Below are 25,346 nucleotides of genomic sequence, written 5' to 3' on the forward strand. Positions count from 1 at the left end.
CACGCTGTGTCTCTTCAGTCTTTGTCACACTGCATTTTTTTCTAGATTTGTTGACGTATTGTTTGTAACTGAAGGTGGTTTCCAGACTTAATTACACAGTCGTCTATGAAAATGTCTCAAACCCCTTCAGATAAAGTGAAATACGCAGAGCTTCACTTCTTTCACACATCATATTCTCCTTCCTGTTTAATCATTTATGACATCACAAACTTTCTTCCGTCTTTCATGTGTCTGATTTAGACCTGTGCAGTCTGCCGTCCTCCTCTGAGACTGCCAGAGAAGGATGACTGTGACACGCTGGTTTGGATAGAGCTTGGAGTCCGGTCAAAGTGAAGAAGAGGATGAGACGGGGATGTGATGTTTTAAGAATTTGTCTGGACAGTTTCTCTTGAAATCGGAGCTGTGGAGGACTGTGAACCTCGTGCTCCACGGGGAGACTGGTCAGGTTTTTTACCATGAACAGATGAAGCAGCGGAGCTTGACCAGAGGTTGGTTGGTGGAGCGTGACATCCTCGCCTTCCCTGACACAGAGGGAGCGGGTGATGGAGTCTGTAGGAGAGAGACGAGGCTGCTTTGTGATGTGTTTGTTGCGTCCCCTGTATATTTTTTGGACAACACCCACTCTACACATCTGGCACTAAGAAGTCCTGAACATGACACCTGACTCTCTCTCTGTCCTCATGGCTCCCTTTGACCGTGCAGGACAAGGCACGGCTGGTGAAACTGTCTGAGTCCATCCACAGCTGTGGCATCTTGCACTGAGACTTTAAACCTAGCAAGTGAGTCCTCAACCTTACAGCAATATTTCGGATGACATCTGTCTGAGAGTCACATTCTCATCGGTTACTGTGAGGCACGTTAATTTCTTCAGATTGTGATAGTGAAGATATAAACACTGTTTAAAGCTTTCTTTTTCTTTCTTTTTAACGTGTTCGCTCTTATTTATTTATTTTTGATTTGGGAAATTAAAAGCTTGACAGTCCTGCCTAGTTATGTCTGCTAAGCTATGATTGGGGGCTTGGGGTATGGCTGAGAGCAAAGAAATAAAGGTAACAAAGTTACAGAAGTCCTGACGGCTCATGGCTTTCTAATTAAAAAACACAGAGGTGGTCAACCATAAGCATCTTCTTCAATTCATTATCTTTCTATGCATTTATCTTTCTAGCACTTGAATATTCTCCTACTATATGATTTAATTCTCCATAAAAGCTTTCACTTCTCCATTCTTTTAGATTTCGGATGTTAAATCTTTACACTCTGTTAATAATGTTTCCTCTAAAGGAATTCTGCCATTCCCCTCTGCTTGTTTTCCAGAGAGGCTTCTCTGGCCACAGGGGGGAGGTGCTGTGCCAGCTGATGTCCAGGACCTCATCACCTTTCTCCTGAAGAAGAACAGTGAGAAGCACCTGGGTACAGGTAAGTGGCAGCTTTACTAAATGATGGACACAGAGAAATAGGCCCCTTGAACTCCAGGTAGATTCCACACATGCTGCATCTGAGAGCCCTGATTTAATGCCACCACTGTGACTGTGTGTGGGCTGAGATTTGAGCCTCTTGATTGTCTACCACAACACAGGCCTGCGCTTGTAACAGAGAGGGCTTGAATACCAGGGGCACAGCATGAATCTGCCCCCTGAGGTCCCAAGATATCCAGTGTCAAAAAATACAACTTTATTCTGTCCTGGTGACCAGAGAAACAGACATTCAGTTGGCCTCAACTCTACTAGATCAGTCAGTAACAAACCTGCCTACTTAATCAAAGCACGTGTTTGTCACAGCTAGATGTCAGTGAAAAGTAAAACATGACTATAGGTCGTAATATGCTGCTTGCACAAACGACTTATGGGGTTGCTTTTTAATGGCAGGACCGACTCATTATAAAACATCCATTATTGGGGCTCTAGCTAGTTTGACTGCACTAATTGCACTTTGTCACATTTTGATTTCAAGATTTTCAAATGAGATTTTTTTTATGCTCAAATTGGAAATGCACAGAAAACATACTCATATGTAGGTTAATTTTTAATTTTGGTTAATTTATTAACCTATTATGTATGTCTGTGTGTGTAAATAAATAAATAAATACACTCCTTTGTACTGAACTGAATGAATTACTCGTTTTCCTTCTTTAACTTTCTTGTTCAGGTTCTTTCCTGCGTGACCAGTGAAACCAGTCTGCCCCTGTCTGATCCAGTGCAGCAACTGACTGGGTAATGCCTTGCTCGATGCAGAGACCCTGAACGCATCACTCTGAAAGCTCTTCTTGTTAATTTTCCACACCACCACCACCACTGTGTTTCAAACCTGTGACTCTTCTCAGTGTTCGGAGCTATGAGGGAACTGAATAAGGCTCAACCAAACAGCTGCTGATAGTTGGATATTTAAAACCAGAGAAATAATGAGATTTAATTAGAAACACAACAGGTGTTCTATCTGCATCAGAGCTGACAGCATCAAACCAACATTCAGTGATGAAATATGCAGCTGATCTTTATTTATCAGTTTTAATAATATCTACAGGTTATTCTGATTGTCCCCTCAGAGACAGAAAAACTGTGGCAAAAGTAACATGAATGTTCCTAAAACAATAGCAACATTTAGACTGCTCTCTTTTCTTGGCTTTATCTCGTGGATCATGTTCACCCTAAAGGTTCCCAGCTTTGGTCTAAGTTACACAAAAAACACCTTTTTGTCTCGGCTTCCCCTGCGGGCCTCACCTCCATCTCCACAGTGCGAGCTTGTCTGAAGTTTCTGTTTGGATTTTGGGAGCGCCATACTTCATAATCTGAGCTCCCATGTTTGTGTTTTTATCTACAACCTGAAAGCCTATTGTTTACAGTGTCACACAGTGAGGATCATGTGAATTTTCACACACTACAGCACATGATGTTGTTAAGATTAAAGTACCAACTGGAATGCAGTGCTATATAGTCCCATAATGTCTGCTCTTAATACAGAAACTCATCGCTACATCAGCTCATTCAGGCTGTGATGATCCTAAAGTTGTATTTTACTCCAGTTTGGAGTACTATTCAGTAAATTCACCTTTAATTGGATTAGAATAAAGATCCTGGAACAGGTAAATCTTCTCTGATTCCCTGTTCAAACTGTGAATTCGTATTTCAGGTAGGCTAAAACAAAATGTAACAGCCAATACTCCTGACAGTAGGAAAGAAGAGACAGCATCACCATCCGAGTTATATCCAGCATATTCAGCAACTTCACTGTTGATGCAATTTAGGAATAAAACTTTAATGATGAACTCTCGGGGAAGCTAACAGCCAGCATCTCCTGAGCTCAGACAACTGCAGTTTCCTCCTTTAGTTTGGTCCATATGAAAATGATGCAATTCGCCAAATAACAGCACACAGACCCCCAAAAGACCCAAAACGCATAGGCAATAAAGAGAGAGATGCAGTTCGAACACAAAGAGGCCAAACAGAATAAAAATGGTTTGAACTCAGCAGTTTTTATCTATTTGTCTGTAACTTGCAGAGTTCAGACACGTCCCTACTAAAGTTGCAGAAAGCAGAATACGATTAATTCTGAGTAGAAGCTGCTGAACCGAAATAAACCAATTTTAAAAATTGAGCAACATAAGAGGCGACAGATTATTCAGGATTTTTTTTCTGCTACTTTACAGTTTTTGTTCTTGACACATACAGTCGACTAACGCATTAAAACGACGACTCACACAGGGAACTGAGGAAATGACTCAGCAGCTTTGAGTGATTATCTTGCAAATCCTCCTGAAAAATGAATTAACATTGTTATCATTAACATGAGTCAGTCACCCATCAGAACCAGAATCAGTTTGACCCGCAGACAGATGACCGTGTTAGCAGCGGTGAGAAAAAAAATCCTTTAACAAGTTCAAAAAAAGCTGCACTAATCAATATTTTTACATTAAAAATGAATCAAATGATTACATTTAATATGAAAGAGGTCACTCATAGAGAATATCACCCAACTCTGCAGTTCCTCCACAGCTCTACAAAGCACTATACTGTCTTTCAGTTCATTGTTTTAGTTTTACAACCTGAAACTTTCGAACACGTCCACACTCATATGTTTTCATTTTAAAACTAAAACTATTTCTGTCTGTATCACGTGACCATTCACATGCACTTGGCATGCTCGTGCCGTTGTGAACAGGAAACAGATTATCTAATCTAAGGTTGGTTACAGAAAAAACTACCAACGAGGAACAGAAAACAGAAGTTGTAGCGTTAAAATGCAGAAATTAACTGCACAAAGGCTGCTAGCAGAGACAACAAGGTCACTAACGCTTACTTTACGCTACAACAAAAATAAAATCAGCAAAAAGCATCTGTACATGACCTGCCCAGCACCAAACAGCTGTTCATGTGTGAGTGCTGGATAGGCAACTGTTAGCTAACACCTTCAGAATATAAATAACTTGATAAGGTGATAATATGTCTGTGTTGTGTTTATAGTTTGTTGCGTTTCCAAATAGTCAAATGAATACTATTCTCTATTTCTCTGTACTCTATTTAAAATCACTATAATATGGCTTCATATAGTCAACAACAAATACAGTGCCCATATTTTCACATTGAAAAGTGACAGCTGTATTTTGTAACACTACAGTTGGAGAATAATTTGTGTTTACAGCAGGAAAGTGGGGAGTTAAAGTTGAAACAGCTTCAGTATAAGGCTGTGGTATTGTTAGTCTACTATTGATTTCCCATAACAGAGATACACTCTACTCTGCTTTCACCTCCTTAATTAGACTCCATCAGTTGACTAATTATTTTTCATATTGTTACTTTATCTAACTCCCACTGTTGGTGTCTTTTGTTCTGACATTTCCTCTTTACATTCGCTAAGTCTCTGTCACCATATGCACAGGCTCCACTGTGACCCTTTTAAATTAATCCCATGGATTGAGCTCAAATGACCCAGATTGAGTTTGTGTGATGCCAGCAGCTTTGTGCACACAAACAGTTAGGAGAACGACTCCGTCTGAATCCAGATGTATCAGATGTAGTCTCTCAGAAAAAAAATCAATCTTCAAATATTGTCATCTACATTTCAACCGCTTTCAAGTCAGTGTTTTTATGTAGCCCAACATCTGAAATCACAAAGCGTTCGTCTTTTACCATTTAAATGATAATTCAACAGCGTTTACGGTTTAAACATCAACTTACATTTCAACTGCTTTCAGCACTTTCACTTCTTTTTTTTTTTTTTTTGTTAATCGCTGCTATTTGAAATAACTTAACAGCAAAATTTCTGCAGCAAGTACATGGGAATTTTCTTCTGAAAATGTTGCAAATAGAGTTGAAACTTAGTCAATTAACAGAAAAAAAACAACAATTTTAATCACCACTTCAACTGCTTATATATTTTACACTTAAACTGACATTTAACCACTTTAATTTCTCACACTTTAAGTAACAGTTCAGCTACTTTCGGTGGTGACACATCCACTAACATTTCAGCTGTGTTCAGTACTTTGGTTTTCATCCTCTTCAGCGCTGCAGTTACAATGGAAATTCACCTTCTTTCAGCTCTGTCATTTCAACACACAAAAATAATGATATTTTATTTCCTCTTCTGAGAATCACATCTTGAGTTTTTAGAGCTGAAACGGTTGATTTCTAGTAGACAGAAGATTTTTCTTTAATTATTTTAACCAACAATTGTTTTCATATCTTACACTTCAACTGCTTTCATCTTTCACTCTTTAAATAACAATGTATCTGCTTTCAGGCTTAAAGTTGAACTGAATCATCTTCGTGTTAGTAGTAGCAGTATTCAGAATAGTATGATTAATACTTTTTCTTTCTTCCTCTGTGTAAAAAACAGTTTGAGTTTCAGATCCTACTTCAGTTGACATTTGAAACCCTTTCATTTCTCTTTCCTCTTAAAATAACATTTCAACTCCGTTCAGTGCTTCCAGTTCAACTGATCGTTACTAGTGTCAGTACTAGGATTCATTCAAATGAAAATATTTCCAGCTTCTTAATTTTGATCATTTGTTGCTTTTGTCTTGTGTGATTATTTATTAAATATTTTTTGCGTTCTACAAAATTGTGATGTTCAGCTTTGCAATTTTCTGAAGATTTAAATACCAAAGGAAAAGCTGAGTGAGATCACTGGTTGGTTTTCAGTCCTCGTGTTTCCTGCTGCTGTAACAGCATTATCAGATGAATGGCAACGGTTTCATTGCCTGCGTGGGACACGCTGTGGAGGGGAAGTACTACAGTACCCAGCAGCAGGGTGGAGGATCCGTGATGTAACGAGTAACGTCGACTGGAGGACTGGGTAAATCCTCCGGAGCCGCTCGGGGTCTAAAATAGAAACGGAGGCAGCGCCGCCCTCTGCAGCCGAAGCAGCTCCACGTCAGGCAGCGGCTCGCTCAGGAAATTTAAACACAGCCGGCCACGACGCGGACACACACGGGCATCTCTCTGCTCCAAGGTCACCGAGCCCGGCAGCCTGCACCGGACACACACACACACGCACACACACCTTCATCCCGCAAAGGTAAAGTAACATTTACTGCCTGTTTATCGGTGATCGGCAGGATTAACCCGAGCTTTCGGCGTGCAGAGATGAGCGTGTGCTGCATGAATGAGAAACATGTCAGGAGCGAGGCTGAGGGAGGATGTTTGAATTCATTTCATGAGGCGTTCAGGAGCCTGTGGGCAGAGGTGGAAATCCCTGCCCTGTGCTGCCATGCGGCCAGTTCGTGGAGGAAAGTCAGTTGGATAAAATCTATAATGTTAAAAACAAACTCTTCTGACTGTGAGCGGCCGGTTTAGCTCATGTAGGCCCTGGGCATTAAGACTGGCTTCATCCGGTCGCTGTCCTTACATCAGCAGCATCATATGATTAGGCTGCAGTGCTGAGGAATCACTCTGCTGTTGCATCACCCTTTCAGCTCTAGTTTTCCTAATGTAGGTCCAAGTTTTAAAGGTTTTCTCAGACTGGCACGTCACATTGAGTCTATTATTACCCAAGTGTTGTGATGAGGACTTTTTTTTCCTAAGCAGACTTGGCACAAGCTGAAGATATCTGACTCCTGGTCAGCTGGTGAGCTGTAAAAATAACTTCACATGGCACATTATGCTGGTTTCCTCTGGGAAGAGTAACACTGCTGTTGTCCGCTGAACAATTAGACACCAGTCATACCTGTTATCACGCTGTCAACCAGATACTGAAAGTGAAGTAAACCATGAGTTTACATTGGCATGCCCAACTGGTTTGCTGCAGTATGGCATCACAAAACTTAATTAATTTTCACTTCAGAGCGCCCACTGTGGCCAAAAGCAACAACAACAAGATAATATTAAATATAAAATTAGAAGGCTTTATTTCTCCTCTGACAGTCCGGTACAAGAAGTGGGATAAAAGCTTATCTTTGCTATGTTTGGCTTAGCATGAGACTGGAATCTGGGAAACAGCTAGCCTTGTGTCTAAAGGTAACACTTTCACCTGCCAGCACCTCACAAATTGAAACTCAAATAAAACTCTCAAATTAACATGTTATATCTCCTTTGTTTAATCTGTACACAAACTGAAGTGTAAAATTGACACATAGTGGTGTCAGAATATGGCTTGGCCCGATGAGGTCAAGTCCTGGAGCTAAGCTAACAGGCTGCTGTTAGTTTTATTATTTACAGCGATGAGGGTTGAATCAATTTTTTTGTCTAACTCAAAAAAAAAAAAGAATTTGCATATTTCCCAGTGGCAGACTTGATACTACAGGATGAAAGAGTGCATCCTTGTTGTTGAGGACCCTCTTTGAAACTACAGGAAAAACAGGAAGAGCAGTGACCTGTGGCTGTTTGAACGGTTGAACTGTGATGCATTCTGGTCAAACTCACGCTGCTCATTTTGACCTCCAGTCTTTCAGTTCGTGCCTCTTGGGGAGGTGGTCTGCATTTGTTCCTGTTTTGTTTCAATCTTGTATTTCTTGTTTCACGCTGTAGGTAATCTGACCATGTCCACACTGCTTATTTCACTTCAGAGCAACCACATCCTTCAGATCCTTCAAACACACTTGTCTCATACTGGTGTGAATGGTTCACACTTTTGCTATGATATGATTTATTGTCGTTAAGGTTGCTCTCAGACACATGTATGACTCTGTTGTGCTCCAGTCTACCTTGTGGATACATGTCAGAGGGTGTTTCTTCAGGTTTGGATCAGATTTCATGACCAGGACCTCTTTCCATGTTCCATCAGGGAAGTTTGTTGTGGACACAAGTCTGCTGTGTGCAAACAACACCGCCTGATGCAGGACAGGGATCCACACGGAGGACACGTTACTATCACACACACATCCAAATCACTTGTTATTCCTCATTTTAATTACCATAATGAATGGAGTCCAAGCTTGAAAACTTTGTGCTCTGTTTTTCTGGAAGAATAGTGCCCTCGTCCTGTTGTGTAAATATGTTTGCAACAGATCTCCCTCCAAATTTGACCTCATGTCTAACAAGATGAATAGATATGATAATTATATACTGAGGCTGATAGAAGCTGACATCCATGAGAACATTCATAAATCTGTCAAGCTATAAATTGTAATTTTAAGAATCAAAGTCAAATGTCATTCATTTGTCATTCATGCACTGTTTTTATAACCTATAGCTGGATTTGTGCCACTTTTTTTTTGGCATTCAGCACAATCTGAATACCCTCTCCAGTGCTGGATGTTTATTTAATTATGAAGCACATACCTATGGTTTCGCCTGAAGTCATAACAGCCACAGAGTCAACATGCACAAACACAAGATGTAAAAAGATCCCGCGTCTTTGACCTTCACGATGTGTTCGGAGGCGTGTAGCATAGCTTGAGCTTCGGATTGGGTGTTGAATGTGGTTGTTGGCCCCACATGGAAAAGTTGAAGTGGATGTGTCCACACAGGTGTGTAGCTGTGTGTAAATGACGGGTTGATTTATCCTTTCATTTCATGCTGTAATGATCCAAATGAACACAACTGATCCAGAGAACACAGTCAGGAGAAGTATATCGTGGAGGTTTTCCACCCAGTTCCAGTGGTCAGAGGTGTGTTGATGGAAATTTATGGGACCACTAATAGGTTTTTTAATCAAGGCTCATTCCCAGGAATTCCCAGCTCAAAGACTTCAATCTATATGGGCTGACAATTGAGTAGAAAGGGTATTAGAGTCCTGGGACATTTTATGGGAAGACCCCCTGCTCGGTGGCCCTTTTGATCAGAAAGCAGCTCATAGAGGGAGCCATTGTTCCTGTCGTATTTCACTCAAGACCAAGAGCAGGAGTGTTTGCAGGATCGCTGTGGTGAGATTAGATGTCCTGTTGATAAAGATTGTCTGATTGAGTTAATGATGAACTATTTCTAAAACAAAGTGAGTTGTGTTACTTAGAGGTTACCTTAGCGATAATCTTGCGTTGCCATAACCTCCCAAAGTCCCATGAGACCAAGGTGGGGTAGGATTAGGGGGGGGCTGACTATAGAGGTCAAGTTTCCTTTTGTAGAGCTTGACAGGGCTAAACAGCACAACTTTATTTGATTGACATTTAACTGGCACTATTGAATATTTCTGCTGTTCAAGGTCTCAATAGATAGCTCCGTCAGGCTCTTGGCGCGAGGTTCCAGGACATGAGACGTAAACAAAAGCAACTGAATATGCTTGCTGTTTACTGTGAAGGCAGCTGGTGTGCTCGACAAACGTTGAAATCATTGAGCTGTAAACCAACCATTAGCTCAAAGCTACGTTCAACAATCTCGATGCATAAACTGACTCTTGTACAAAATCTGACTGACTCAAACCTGAAGAGAAAGAGAAGCAGATCCAGCCGTCACATTGGAGAGGTTAATGTGAAATATCTGTTCAATAATTTAGTATGGCCCCTGAAGAATGGCCCTTGATGTGAAAAAGGTTCCTCACCCCTGCTTTAATCAGTGGGGAGTAATTCTTCTTCTTTGTCTGAGTGTAACCGTTGCTGTTCTTTTCTTCCTGCTGTAATGGGCTGACTCCATAATACAAAACTGTTCATCCTTCCATTAAAGGAATTTATAATGAAACATCATCTAAAAATAATGCTTGAATTAAACAGATATGAAGGCTTAAAGCTGCACCAGTCAATATTTTCACATTAAAAGTGGACCAGATGACTGTGTAATGTAGTAATGGGTCGATTGTAGTGATGAACCCTCAGAGAATCTGCAGTTCATGGTGCATTTTAACATTTTACAGCGAATCGTTTTGATTTTGAGCCACAACTTTTACTGTTTTGGTTGAGTCTCACAGCTCTCATTAGCTTTGGTTCCAGATGCGGGCAGCTGTTTTTAAACCCACTCTACACTTTCTCACCCAAAAGACAGAGTTGGTGACTAGCTGGTGAATGTAGTGTAGCGTTTAGCTGCACTGCGAGATCCAAATATTTCCCTCAGGAGGTGAAGAACAAACGGAGCTAAACGGAAAGTAATATAAAATATTGGACTCACAGCTCTGAATCAATGCTAATGTTGCTCCGTGTAAATAGACAAGTGCTTGCTAACAAGTTTGCCAATGTCAATAATACAGGATGATATGTCAGTGTTGTGTTCAGAGCTTGTTGTGCTACCCTCAAGTAGGTCAATAGGCCACATTACATATCACACGAGAAATAATAAAATGACAGTGGCTGGATTGTGTCAATTCAGGAGATTTGATGCAGGGGGATAACATAAAAGCTTATCCTGATGACATAACACACATCTTTTTGAGTTGACACTGTTAGTGTGTGGGCCTACAAGGAAAACAGATTTGGTGGTGCTGCTGGTGTGTGGTGGTCTTTAGTCGCTGCTTGTCCCTCCTCCAGGCTCCAGGACCTGCCAACATGGTCTCAAAGTCAAATCCAAGCTTCCAATCCAATGTGTTTTGCCTCTAGCCTCTCACCTTGAGAGCCTCACCCTTCTACACATGCTTCACTGAAGTTCACCTGAAACCCAACACTGGGGTCTCAACTTGGTCCCTTTTTGAATTAAACCTGAGACCCTCTGTCTGTCCATGCTACAAAGAATGCAGTCTTTTAGGCTTCCTGCCAAGCTACAAAGTGATGTCCTTGGAGGACACACACACACACACACACACACACATACTCTGAGTTGCTCTCTGAGAGTCAAGTCCTGAGTAACTTAGTCTGATGAGCTTTTGCCAGTTGGATGATGTTATTTTTTGTGTTCTTGTTCTCTTGTCCTCCTCTTGCTGCTCACTCACTCTGCTCTGTTGTCGGGATAGATTCACCAAGGTGACGGCAACCGGTCATTTCAAGTACATGCAGAGGACACTGGACCAAAACAAAGTGTTCCCAGCCCAACAACACACAAGGATGTGTGTGTGTGTGTGTGTGTGTGTGTGTGTGTGTGTGTGTGTGTGTGTGTGTGTGTGTGTGTGTGTGTGTGTGTGTGTGTGTGTGTGTGTGTGTGTGTGTGTGTGTGTGTGTGTGTGTGTGTTTGTGTCTGTGTCTGTGTGAGTGTGCGTGTGTCCATGGTTCATGTATTTTTAACTGTGGTTCTTGTGTACCTTCACAGTTTTCCCAGCCTCCTAACTGTGAGGATACTTTGCTGTGCTTCATTTAGCAAAAACTTTGTTGGTTTAGAATTTGGAGCTTGACTTTGTATTCTGGTGACTTGTGGGTTCTGGTCATTGTTTTTGACACTTTAAATGAGCTATATGTAAGTTTTAGCTATTGCTACATATCTGTTAGCGTTTACTTGCAGAAAAAAAGTGAGCATCAAACTAGATGGGAGAGACAAGACAGGAACTGTCTCCAGTGGTGGAAAGGAACCCTCTTCTTTTGCTTCTACTCCTTTCTTTTTCTACTCAAGTTAGCGTGCTAACCAGCTAACCCCGGTCTGGCCGGCCTGCTTCATCACTTTCTGAAAGCGAGTCACTGTAGCCTCCAGTAAGGCTGCTCAGAGGCTCGGATTATAACCTCTTGTCTTGTAAATGCAACAACGGCTGAAGTTCTTGGCGAACAGTGATCACCACCACCCGCTCCCGGAAAGAAACCCTGTTCGGTGGTAGAGAAAACTTGCATATAGCACCTTTTTATTTTGAATTGATCAAATGAATTAGTGGCAAAGTGATATGGCGCTATGGATGGGAGTGTTTGTTCATTTAATCCACCTCTTTGGTTCAGACTGAAATATCTGTAGAACTATAGAACTTTAAAAACCAGAACTTCCCGTTTCCATTTACCTATACTGAAGCTGCTGCTGCTGCTCTGCTATTGTGCTGCTTTCACTATACAGATGCTATACAGAGATAAGATGGAAAAACAGAGTCAAGGCGTAACATCTTTAATGATAATGGTAAGTAGGCCCTTAGTAATCATGGTAGGAAGTGATGCAGAGATACCCACCAGGGCTGCTGGTATTTCCAGGCACCTTGGTGTCTCCATAGTTCAGTTGACTTGGTTCTTAACTAGGTTTTTATAAACCTGCCGACCGTGAATGCAGCCTGTCAGTCATTAGTCTATCAGCTGTTCTTAGTGGCGTCAGGTGAAGGACACAGCAGAGGTGGCACATGATGAGGATGTCGGCTTTGAATCCAAGTGTTGACATTGTAGTGACTGAGTGGTGACTTTGCTTTGCTTTGACGTCTTATGTACTTATATTGGTTGATCATAAATTTGTCACACTTGTCTGAATTTTTCCCTCCACCCCACAGCTGCTCTTTTTATGGTCAGTCTTTTTGGAGCTTCCTATTCCAACCCATCAATTTAAGCTGCTTATGAGTTCCGAGGCTCCTTCGTGTATTGTCGTCACGTTCAATCAATCAAAATCAGTATCTCCATCGAGTGCTGCTGCGGACAGCCTGTAATCTGATTAGCATAGATTAGACCCACTGTATGGAACTCTGGAAAAAAAAAAAAAGGCATAATCTCTAACTTTGATTAAAGGGGCAACGCATGGGTGATACACAGAGGATTATATTTCCACTCAGTGGGCTGGTTTTAGCAATTAGATATGTTTTGTTCAATCCAGCTCAGTGTTCCAAAGCTGCAGTATTATAATGTATAGGTCACCACCATTACAAGATAGACCCGAGACCCAAACAAATGCATGTTCCTCTTGCTGTTATTATTCCAAAAAAATCAACTTTAGTCAGTCATATTTTATTCATCATTGTGTGTACTGTTTCAAATGTTTGTCTCATTTTGAAAAAAGACATTTTTGTAATGTGAAAGGGGTCACACAGAATTATCCCCCACCTCTGCAGTCAGCCAGATATTTCCTTCAGAAATTGGTGGGGACTAAAACAGACTTACATTTACACTTACATTTGTCAGGCAGCCTCAAACATAAATGAATGCTATGTTGCTTTGTGTCTGCTAAATGTATAAATAGACAATTGTTTGCTAACAATTATGCCATAATAACTTTACAAGATGATGCCATGTCAGTGTTGTGTTTACAGCTTGTTCTTCTTTCCCCAAGTGGCCAAAGAATAAATCAGCACTGGTTTAAATAGTCAAGTCAAAACCAACTTCAGTAGAATATTCATATGTAATTTCATTCATTTAAAATAAAAATAATCTATGGTATACTATTTAGGCAATAGAACACCGATTGCTTTGTAAGTTTAAAGACGACTCTAAGCAACATAGAAATATATAGAACACTATATAAAACTATTAAAAAGCAATCAGAATCATAAATGGAAATATGATATTTAATCATCTGAATGCAAATATGTGATGAATTATTTTTTATAGTAATCGTTTGTAATTATTTTGGCACTCTCGGGCCTCCGCTCAGGCCGTTTCCTCTACTGCTATAAAACTTCAAAACACATTTATTTATGTTTTTAACTAATAATTTCCTGTTGGCACTTGTGAGACTCATGTGTGACTCTCTACAACACATTGCAACATGATCTTGAGAGGGCGGTAACAAGAAAAGAGAACTTCATCATTTATTCAATATTGGTCGCTGATGTTCACGGGTCATTGACGGACAATCTGCGGACTGAAGTGTGCTCTCCACTTGGGAACGCCCTGTTTATCTTACATTAGGCCTGCAGCTGTAAAATGTAGCTTTTACACCGGATTCCATTCCACTGGAAATAGAGTCGCTATAATACATTGGTAAATAAACCTAAACTATTAATAGGGATGTTTGCCTCGGAGATAAAGCCCAGGGTGATTAGTGTTTAAGTATAAATCAATGATATTATGAATTTTTGGGGGGATTTATTTATTTTATCATTTATTTTTTAGGTTTGGGTAGGGGTGTTGTTTGTGTATTTCATTGGTGGGATAATGTTGTAGACAAGGCTGACCAGAGACTTGTTGGAACAGATTAATGGCAAAGGGGTGAGGTATGTATGTCTGCAGGTGATAGTGCCTAGAAAATAGTCTGGTGTGAGCATTTAACTGCCATGGAGAAGATGTTATCAGTGGGAGTGGTACCTACCAGAAGAGTAAAAGAAGTTAATATTTACCAGTGGGGAACAAGAAACTCCCTCCACAGCAGACATCATACTGTATTTATTGTATAATCATGAGGAGTAAACTGACCTTGATGTGAAAATGAGCTGCTGCAATCACTGGTGTCAATTATTTCAAACCCACATCGAGTGAACCACGTCTAGCTTTGTTAATCACAAATAATTGCTCACTTTGTGATGCAGCACAACAAACACGAGGAGACATGTTGATTCTTCCACAGGTTGTTCAGATAATTATACAGCTGTAAATTGTTCATGGTTGATTTTAGAGGTGAAGCTAATGAGGTTAGACAGAGCTAAAACATAACAGCTGCCCTTTTTGCTCTATGATGTGTCCATGAATATGTGTGTCTGTGTGTGTGTGTCTGTGTGTGTGTGTGTGTGTGTGTGTGTGTGTGTGTGTGTGTGTGTGTGTCAGTCACAGTGAGGTATGGCTGTGGACAATTGCCACTGTTGGTTTGTCACAGGTAATTAGGGTGTGTTTGCTATATACACAGCAGCACCTGATTCTGAACCGCCTCTATGTTTCTATCAGTTGACGCCTTGTTTCCATTACTACCTGAGGGCTTTGCGGGGGGTGGGGGTGGTGGTGGTGGTGGTGGTGGGGGGGGGGGGTGTTGCTCAAGGTGAATACTGGGCGGTTCAGGTGTAGTCTTGAGTGAGTGCACGCCCTCTGGAACAGATGATTACTACTGCGTGTGCGAGTGAGTGAGTGTTTGCACACGTCATCTCCAGGATACAGACCTCTGGTATGTCCTTCTCCCTCTCATGTCACGTTACTGGCAGTTTTGTCATGTAAACGTCATATGAAGGACAAAGCTTCTGACCTCCTTTGTAATCCAACAGCCATCTGTATACTGTCAATATGAACTGCTGCTACTGGTCGTCTGATTTATCTCTATATTGTAAGTAATGATCTGTGACATTTCCCTGTAAGCAACTGGTCAGGTTCAGATTCATTTATTTCTAACCCTTAAGTCCCTAAAGACTTTAGAGAATTGAGAAAGCCTCTGCCTAGATCTGACTAATCGATAATCAATCACAGAACAAAATGAAGTCATGCATTATGTAAGAAATAAAACACAAGGAGGGAAAAAAGCAGTTTTAAGTTTTCCATGCTGCAATTTTTAATGTCCTCTCTGTCCTTTTCTTGTCTGTCGTTGCAGTGAGTAGTTTGCGTTGAGCTGGGCCAGTGATGCCGCCCCCAGGCACAGGTGCCCCCACTGTGCCCCCACCGGACGGCGGTTGGGGTTGGGCTGTGGTGTTGGCATCTTTCATCTCCATAGGATTCTCGTACGCCTTCCCCAAGGCCATCACGGTTTTCTTCAAAGACATCCAGATCATCTTCGATGCCTCTTACAGTCAGATCGCATGGATCTCCTCCATCATGCTCGCGGTCATGTATGCTGCAGGTGAGTCATCGGTCAAGGTCAAAATTTTTCCATTAGGCTATGAACTATAATAATTTGGTTTTTAAATATTCTCCCATTTTATAAAGAACACAAGCATGTTTGGACATATTTGTGAAAACAGTGTCTCACACCTTCAAGCCTATGTCAGCAGATGACTGACATGGGAGAGCTAGCAATGCTAGTAGATGTGCTGTCAACTTCTGTGGTGCGCTGCTGACTGAACCATATGAAAATGTAGTTTATCACCATTCACACAATGTATTTTTTTCCTTTTGCAACAAGCCAACGTAGCATTTTAGCCATCAGTGACTGAAGCTATCGGTCCCTTCACATTCAACATTGAACTAGCAAGCTAGGCTAACTAGCTTCCAGTCTTTGACAAAGTGGGACCTAATTAGCCTAGCTTGCTAGCCTAAAAATGGATTCCCACTGGATATTAGCCTATTTTTTGTTCATTAAATTTGAACACAAAAGTGTTAAAGTGACAATCTCCTTTACACTCATTGTGTAACACAGCAAAGAAGGGTGGCTAGCTAGCTGTTAGCTGTCTCTCTTTCATGGCTCCAGTTATAGTGATGGCAAATGACCACACTGCCAAAACACAGAGTAATGAGCGTTGTAGCCTCAGCACTTAGATTCTACTACATATTGAGTCACCGGGTAACGTGCAGAGAGTTTAAATCACAGACGGGGCTGTTGGCAACAGCTAACAGTGTATATGCCCCAGCTGGTCAACTGCCTGTGGGCCTGTTGCAATTTAAGTGATACTGTAAACTAATTTTAGTCCACAGGGATAATGCAGCAATCACATAACCTGTAGCAACACTGTCAGCTAGTTGCCCCTGGAGAACACTAAAAGATATATAGATATACTATACAGCAGAAAAGAAATCCAAATCTCAGTTTTTACCAAACAAGCTTCTGGTTTTTATTTCAGTCCACTCCTCAAACAGGAAGTGACTCATAAAAATTCAACCAGTTTCCTCAGAAGTATGAGGTTAGCTTATGGAGCATTTATTATAATAACAGTTATGATATTACTAACCTCAATATGGCTAAGGAAATGAATTCATGTCCTCTGTTTTAACGATCACCTTCCAAATCACAGTGTTAGGCTGTTTTTAAAGGAATCTCTTTAAGATTTCATTTATTACCCGTCGTCGTTGTTAAGGATTACATTTGTTTTAGGGGGGGAGATGTGTTCTTTCCTGGGAACGTTTTTTTGGTGCCTTTTAAGATACAGAGGCCAATAACAGCACAGAGATAGAAGTAGGTTGTGTCCTAAGATCATGACCTGAATCTGAAACCACAGTGTCACAGGATGCAGGCACAGTGTCACATGCTGGGCCTCCAGGAAACCAGAACCACACGAACAAATGACAATTCATTTGACTATGAAGGCTTCATTGACAGGCATATGATATAGATGTTGATTTTGGATAATAATTTACTAGGAGCCTGTGGATTTTTCAACAATAACAGGTGGTGTGACACAGGGCTTTAGTTCAGCATCTATTATAAAAATATTCAGCATGCAAACTAACAGAAAATGTGTATATCACATGTTTCTAAGGAGATTGAAGCTGAATTTTCCACACATTAAAAATCGAGCTGAGTCACTAATCACATTCAGACCAAAGGCAAATATTTTCTCATGTGAAATACTGACTCAGCTGGTCCTTAGTTTCTTGAATAAGGAACCTTTGGAAGGGTCAGAATTTGTTTTCAGCAGGTCGTGTTCTCCACCATATTGCTCAAGTCACCTGCTGTGTTCCTCACTTTGGCTTGGGCCCTGTACCCTTCTGCTTGGCAGTGCCACGGCCGCCATCTGTCCACGCTGTAATCCTCCTGTCACTCGATCTACTGCTGCTGTCACCATCTGCACTGCTCGTCAGCCGGCCTGGAGAGCTCCTCTCCTCCTTTGTATATCAGAGAGTCCACCAAGAATTTAGAATTTAAATGCCTTTTTTCTTCTAACTATAAATACTCAAGAATTGAATAGAGACATGTGGCACAAGCTGAGGTAAAACGCTGACTCATATTCTAAAGAATTATAATTATGTTTTGAGATGAGGGCAGTCAGAAATAATTGGAATTTCTATATCAAGTGCTGGTAAATTAAGTTAATTTACCACTTTCTGAGACTCATCTGAGACTCAGAGACATCCTCTGTTGCACCTGACACTGTTCCATCACCTGTACTAGAGTTTTGCAGGTTATCGACAAGTCATTTCAGCTCTAGTCTCTGCTGTTTTATGGTTCACTGTACCTGCTTTTATACAGTAAAACACCACTGAAAAGGGAAATGATTTTCCCTGAATATTAGTTTGACAAACATGATGTATATTCTGTTTGTGGGGGAGAAAATCTGTCTCTGCCTCATCAGAGGACTTGACCAGCTGCCGCTGTAGCTTTACAGTGACTGTGTCATTATCATGTGGTGATGGTGACGGTGTGTGCAGTTGTTAGTCATTCATTCATATTGATCGCACTCATCAGCCATTCATTCAACACCTGCTCTCTTTTTCTGTCTCTTATGCTGATGAAGAAATCACTATCTGAATGTTTAGTACCTTACTAATTCTAAGTGTGTGTGTGTGTGTGTGTGTGTGTGTGTGTTTACACAGCTCTGTCATTACTGCCTGATAACGAGCGATGGCTTCAGACAGACAGGAAAATAATAACCCAGTCAATCCAAATTACACAAATCCTTTTTAACTTTCCAACATCATCCATCTCAAACCCCGGTGTCTGCAACCTGCCGACCAGCTTCTCATGAGCCAGAAGTTAAGGAGTGTGTCATCCCCCAGTTTAAGAGATGACATAAAAAATTATCTAAAACAGAGACGCAACTCAAATCACGCAAATCAGATTCCAGGCTGAACGATCAATAATCATTTTAGTGCTTCATCAAGTAGTAAAAGTGCCACACCTGTGCTTGTTAGAGCCTCATTAATGTAGAGTGTATTCTAGCAGCATGGCTGTAGTGATGGGAGTGTTGAAGCACCACTTTGGTGCAGACTTAAATATCCTGGTATAAAGTTTTGTTCAGTTATTGATTTTTGTCACTTTGTCCCACAATTTAGTTCAAGGTCTGCGAAATCAATGACAGCTGTACTTTGTCTTTGGTGCTGATACGTTTACAGTAGAGTTTTCTTTGCTGATATGTGCAATATATCATAAATAATCAGTTCATAAAAATATGGATAGATGAATCAATAATGAACTGCTAATCTGTTGTGTTTGTTTAATTTGTGCCTTGAGCCAACACAGCTGCTCAGTTTTGATATAGGACCATAAGAGGCAATGTTCTGTGAGTCCTTATCAGCTTCACCTTATCAACAGTATAATATAGTGTTTTCACAGCCTGTGAGACTGTAACTGAACTAACCAACCAGACTCCAAAACTAATGTAAAACGACATCACTCACTGTACATTTATGTCTGACTTCCTGTTGGAGAACAATGTTATCTGCAAACCTGCGCATGTTCCCACCAATGAGAGATGACAACCTTATCCCCTCTGAAGATTTACATAGTCAGGTGACTCAGCAGCCATGCAAATCAGCTGGCTAACAACGCGCTTTCCAACAAACATCCTTTTTAGGGATAAAGAGAAGAAGAAATGTTTAAAATCCATGCTAAGCGTATTTCTTTATTATATAGCCTAATATATTTTAAAGCACAATTAGTATTGTAATAAGCAAGTGCCCTGTTTGTCTGAATGAGGTATAAACTTAGAGGCATGTGTGGTTCAAAGCTGTAAATAAATTAAGTTAGTTACCATCTTTCCTATGAAAATCAAACAGGACTGAGCATGTCTCAATCTTTCATAGCATTACATCAGACAGCTGTGAAGCAAGCGTCTGCCATCCCCTCAAAACAGCGACTCTGTGACGTCAGGATCACTCAGTGCTTTAAGCCATTTCACCAGAGCTTGTCCCCGAAGAACGTCTTCTTCAACAGCACCTTAAGGTTCCCTTGATTTTGCTGCATATAAAACTGACTGAGCATTTATTCTCTGTAGTCTTTTAGTGTCAGCTGTTACAGACATGTTGTTAAGATTCTTAATTTAACCTTTTAAACACAATTTAATACAATTCAGTGTGTTTTTGTCTGTTTTATGAACAGTTGAAATGTAAGTAAACAACCAAAATCCACAGCTAGGTTTGTTTAGTCACCATCAGGTGCATTGCCACCACCTCTCCGGACTAGACTGGTGCTGATCTGCATCTAACCAGAAAAAACCAAGACAGACAGGAATCAGATATGAGATCTGGCCAACAGACACCTGGGTGTGGCCAAGTGTAAATAAGTCTTAGTATTATACTTTTTTTTTTTTTTAACTAACCCTTTTAAACACACCCTTTCAACCAGCTGTGTGTGTCATATACTACAATGCAATGTTAAGCTAGTGTATCTTAAGTGTGTAAATTCCTCAGAGTACAAATAACATCTTAATTTAAAGGCCTTTTTTTCTTACCTTTCATACAACATGAGATAGATTCAGAATTATCAAGATGGAGGCCGTTTTCTACTCTTTAAAAATCTTTAATTTTTCTATTTGCATTGGATCAAAGAGGTTCTTCAGTATCTCAGTCCTGAGAAGAGAAGATATTCTCCCTCCAACCCTCTGCTCTGAAGGCTCTGCTCTCACTCAGCAAACATTGCTGACATTTGTAGAAGAAATGGAAGCCGAGAACATAACCCCACAATATTTCAGTTTCTCCTCTTTGGTAGTCGTCGACAATGACTGACTTTGATTCAGGCAGGTGGGCTGGGCTGATATTTGATACTAGATTGGATACAACTTACTGTGAAAATACTCAATTGATAGACCTTGATCAAAAACAATCTTTGTTCATACAGGGATGTTGAGAGCTCTGTCATTCAGGAACAACTTGCTCAGTTATACTCGTTCACATGTGGAAGCCGCCCAGCACAACCACAGGCTTATCTGCCGGCCTCTGAGCAGCTGCACGAGAGCAGCGGTGGTGGGAACCGTCCCCACCCGGATTTATCTTGTCAAACTGGCAACCTTCCTGTCAAGACCCTGTTTCTTAAATCCTGAGGCCACCATGTAAACATCATCCAGTTTGCTACGCAGCTCTAAACTTTACCTCAAAGCCTCATGTCAAGCCCAGAAATATGGATAAACTCTTATCAAATGAATGAAGTAGGTGTAGGCTGGTTTTACTGATCTCTTTTAAAAGCTTTTAAAAGTTTCTTTACCCTATTTGAAGTGTGATGGTTGGTCAGCATCCTCACAACATGAGCTGTACCAGCCTCGATGCTGCAGCTCACATTAAAGGGTTGTGGAAAAAACTGTTAGACACATTTCTATATGTGTCATTCCCTTTTGGGATATAGGTGGTTATATTTAGTTTGGGGTTTTGTCCACTGTTTAATGAAGTCCACGCTGTGTCTGGCCAGGGGACGATAAGCCTTTTTGCAGGGGAGGTAATGTGCAGGCTCAGGGGCTTCCTCATCTCAACCGATTCGGGTCCCACCGAGCCCCTGAGAATACTGATCACTGCTGTGGATGCAAATGAGGGGAACTTTCCTCAAGGTCGAAAAAGATTCATGCAGAGCAAATTAAGTCAGATGACTCCTTGCCCGTAGTGACTTTTTAAATTGCACAGGGCCTGGCAGAAATATGATATATCTTCTGGCTGGTTAATGAGAGCATTATTTTTTTTTTTTTTAAAGAATACATCTTTCATTACTTTTCTCTCTCCCTATTTGATTTACATCTCCTGTTCTTAAAATTCAGGGATAGGAGATAGTGTCAGTTATGAGATGCATAGATTCCTCAAAAGTTTAAAGCAGCCATATTCTTCATAGTTATGTACAAAAATGTATTCAAAACTGATCAAATCTTCTCATATAAATGTAAACAATAGAATATAAAGCAGCAATGTAATGTAAAATGCAATGACTCCACCATTTTACTTAAGTGAACAAAGTCATAATTCAGAAACTTATTTAAAACATATTGAGTATCCAAGTATAAAAAACACCTCAGTCACATATTGGCTTAACCAAAGTTACATTTATGATTTATCATGTTAAAAGATTGTAACATGGAACATTTACTTAGATGAAAACTGAGAATCCAGATTTTAAATCCTTATTATTGACGAAATGAATGCTCAGAATATCATATATTCTGTGACTGATTTTAATGTGTGCAACTTTAATCAAACAAGTCCTGTAATTGTCATCCCTGCCAGTCTAATGATAAGATTTTAAAACTGCGCTAATTAATATTTTATATTAACTTTGGGTCAAATTACTATATATAAAGTGCAAGAAGTCATTAGTAGTGACAAAATTAGCAAAGAATTATCACCTGTCTCTGCGGACAGCTTAACTGTGCGATTGAGCATCTTTAATTTCACTGTTTTGGATTTCCAGCCTGCAGCTTCAATATTCTGGTTCACTGTTACTTGTCTCATCCACCTCAGCTCCAACAAAAGCTCTAAAATATAACCTACTCTAAGTTACCTGCCCTGGACCAAACAGCAGACTGACAGAACTAGCGGTTAGCTGCTGAGCACTTAGCTGCTAAAGAGCCAGATATTTTGCGCTCAGAGTTTGGTGGAAACGGAGCGAAAAGAAGAGTGGCTATTGGACTTAAATTTGTCAGATGGCCAGAAACATGAGTCCAAATAAATGCTAACGTTGCTCTATCTGCTGGGTGTGTAAATGGGCTTTGCTAACACTATTGCCATAAAACATTATAAGATAACATTATCAGCATTGTGTTCTTACCTTTATGCACCATTTGGGATTTCACCATCATCTGAACCAAATTTTTTTGAAGTTTAAAATGAAGGTGAATGGATGCACCTTTTAATGTCCATTACAATTCATGGCATATATTTCAATAATGACAGTTCATAGCATAGTAAAAGTGTGTACACAACAGGAAGTGACAGTGCTTGGCCTAATAGACAATTACTATGGAAGGTCAGGGTAATAATATTAAGATTGACCCTTGTTTTCACCTCTAATTAAATCATTTAGATAATATGGCTAAACTGGGATTTGGTTACAACCTAATTAACCTGATGTAAGGCAGAAACATCTCTGACATGACGTTGCAGTTGCCTGAATATAAACCTCACATGTTTACACCAGGTGATTCTTAATTAAGTGACAGGGAGAAAAAATTGCTTTGTTATTTGCTATTCTGAGTTTGTGAATGAAATGTATTTTGATGCAAGCTGCACATTGAACACAGACTGGAGGATTTATAGTATCTTGATGCACCATAACATATACACTGTACTGTATGTTGCATATTATGCACAATACATATTATATACAACAGGAAATTGTATTCTTATATGCAGATCTTTTCTAATTTGTTACATTGTCACTTAATTCTCTTAAATTGTCGTGACAGAGGATGGCGGGAGTGCTGTGTTTAAAAAATTTAAACGGCCATATTGCTGCTATAAATAGAGGCGAGGCTCCCGCTGGCGTGCAGCACTAACCAGATTAAATCATTATGAACTCACTTTCAGTGATCCTGTACTGTAAACATGCCACACATGGGTTCATTTTCTGTTTTCCATTTGTTCCAGGTCCCATCAGCAGCATACTCGTCAACAAGTACGGCTGCAGGCCCATCGTCATGATGGGGGGCTGCCTGTGTTCCACTGGCATGATCTTAGCTTCCTTCTGCGTCAGCGTGGTGCAGCTTTATATCTGCATAGGAGTTATCGGTGGTAAGTCCTTCTGAATCCACTTAAGTCCAGTTTCAGTTAATTTGATTAGCCTCTGCTTCTAAATAGCAGGTTATAAATAAAACTGTCTCAGCAGGAAGAGCGTTTGTTTTGTTTATTCAGTCTATTTCGGTTTTTGCCTTAAATAAAAAATAAAAAAATACAGCATAATAAAAAATTATGTGCCAATTTGCAACTTACAGTGGGGGTTGGTAAACATCATCTTAAATCTTAAAAATTACCTGGTGCCCTCATCAAAGATGAAATTTCCATAATTGGGATTCATGTATTCTTATTCTAATATTTCACTCTACTGCCAATACAGTGCAACAAAGCATTCCATAACCTATGAGAGCAAACATAATACTGTTTTCACTTGGTTTCTGCCTCTAAGTGTTCTTTTTGTTATTACATTAATAGTTGTAACATGACTAGCATGAAGTTTTATTTCCCTCTGCCATCTGTCCTCATAGGACTTGGACTAGCCTTCAACCTGCAGCCAGCGCTGACTATGATAGGCAGGTACTTCTTAAAGAAACGTCCCATTGCTAATGGGCTGGCAATGGCTGGGAGTCCAGTGTTCCTCAGCACCCTGGCTCCTCTCAACCAATACCTCTTCAACCAGTTTGGCTGGAGAGGCAGTTTCCTCATCCTTGGAGGTTTGCTGTTGAACTGCTGTGTGGCTGGTTCCCTCATGAGGCCTCTGGAACCTCCACCCAGCAAGGTCAAGAAGGATGAAGAGTTGGCTGCCGTCGCCACTACAACGAAAGAGAAACGCACTGCCTGGGAAACAGTCAACAAGTACCTAGACTTGACGCTCTTCAAACATCGTGGCTTCCTCATCTACCTATCAGGCAATGTCATCATGTTCCTGGGCTTCTTTGCACCTATTGTATTCCTTGCAGCCTACGCCAAGGACATGGGTGTGGATGAGTACTCTGCTGCTTTCCTGCTCTCAATCCTGGCTTTTGTCGACATGTTTGCCAGGCCGTCCATGGGACTACTGGCCAACTCGCGCTGGATTCGGCCCAAGATCCAGTACTTCTTCAGCTTTGCTGTGTTGTACAATGGGGTGTGCCACATCCTCTGCCCGCTGGTGGAAAGTTACACCGGTTTGGTGGTGTATGCGATCTTCTTCGGCTTTGCCTTTGGCATGGTAAGCTCAGTGTTGTTTGAAACACTGATGGACCTCGTTGGGCCTCAGAGGTTCTCCAGTGCTGTGGGACTCACCACCATTGTGGAGTGCTGCCCGGTGCTCTTTGGTCCACCACTAGCAGGTACGATCTTTCTGTCTAAGAATTTCATTCACTTACATCTATGATTTTAACTGTCTTCACTTTCAAGTGTTCCTGGTTTTGTTGTACATTAATGATGTTTATTCTTATGTAACCATGTGGCACATATCTTTGTTGCCATTTTGGCTAGGTCTAATTTTGAAAGATATAATGCATCTCAAGAGAATTATTCTTTAAATAAAAATGAAATTTAATTAAACTTAAAACATTATCAAGGCCTGGTCACAACAGAAAGGTACAGTGCTTTTAAAGAAGAGTAATCGCAGTAGTTAGATGACCAGTAGTTGTAGCTGCTGAGCTAACCACTAAACCTAAACATTCCCACATTTTGTTCAAGAATCTCATTTATATCATTGTCTTTTCTCATATCTGTCTGAAAACCAGGCCTCTTTTACTCTGGCAGAGGAGGGTAAATGAAAGTGGAGAATTGCAATATAGCTAATAAG

The 25,346-nt window shown here is 40.6% G+C and overlaps 1 protein-coding gene across 1 annotated transcript in view; it reads left to right on the plus strand.

The window, feature by feature from the left end:
• Positions 1–297: 297 nt before the first annotated feature.
• LOC130163396 (monocarboxylate transporter 2-like) overlaps positions 298–25,346 on the plus strand; it is a 31,261-nt gene continuing 6,212 nt past the window's right edge. The window contains exons 1-6 of the mRNA XM_056367571.1: positions 298–779; positions 1,315–1,416; positions 2,146–6,513; positions 15,627–15,872; positions 23,465–23,608; positions 24,079–24,882. Of these exons, the coding sequence (XP_056223546.1) occupies positions 15,656–15,872; positions 23,465–23,608; positions 24,079–24,882 (1,165 nt within the window). The 5' untranslated portion in view covers positions 298–779; positions 1,315–1,416; positions 2,146–6,513; positions 15,627–15,655. The remainder of the gene's footprint in view (positions 780–1,314; positions 1,417–2,145; positions 6,514–15,626; positions 15,873–23,464; positions 23,609–24,078; positions 24,883–25,346) is intronic.

The sequence above is a fragment of the Seriola aureovittata genome, chromosome 22, assembly GCF_021018895.1.
Source record: "Seriola aureovittata isolate HTS-2021-v1 ecotype China chromosome 22, ASM2101889v1, whole genome shotgun sequence".
In the NCBI taxonomy this organism is placed as follows: domain Eukaryota; kingdom Metazoa; phylum Chordata; class Actinopteri; order Carangiformes; family Carangidae; genus Seriola; species Seriola aureovittata.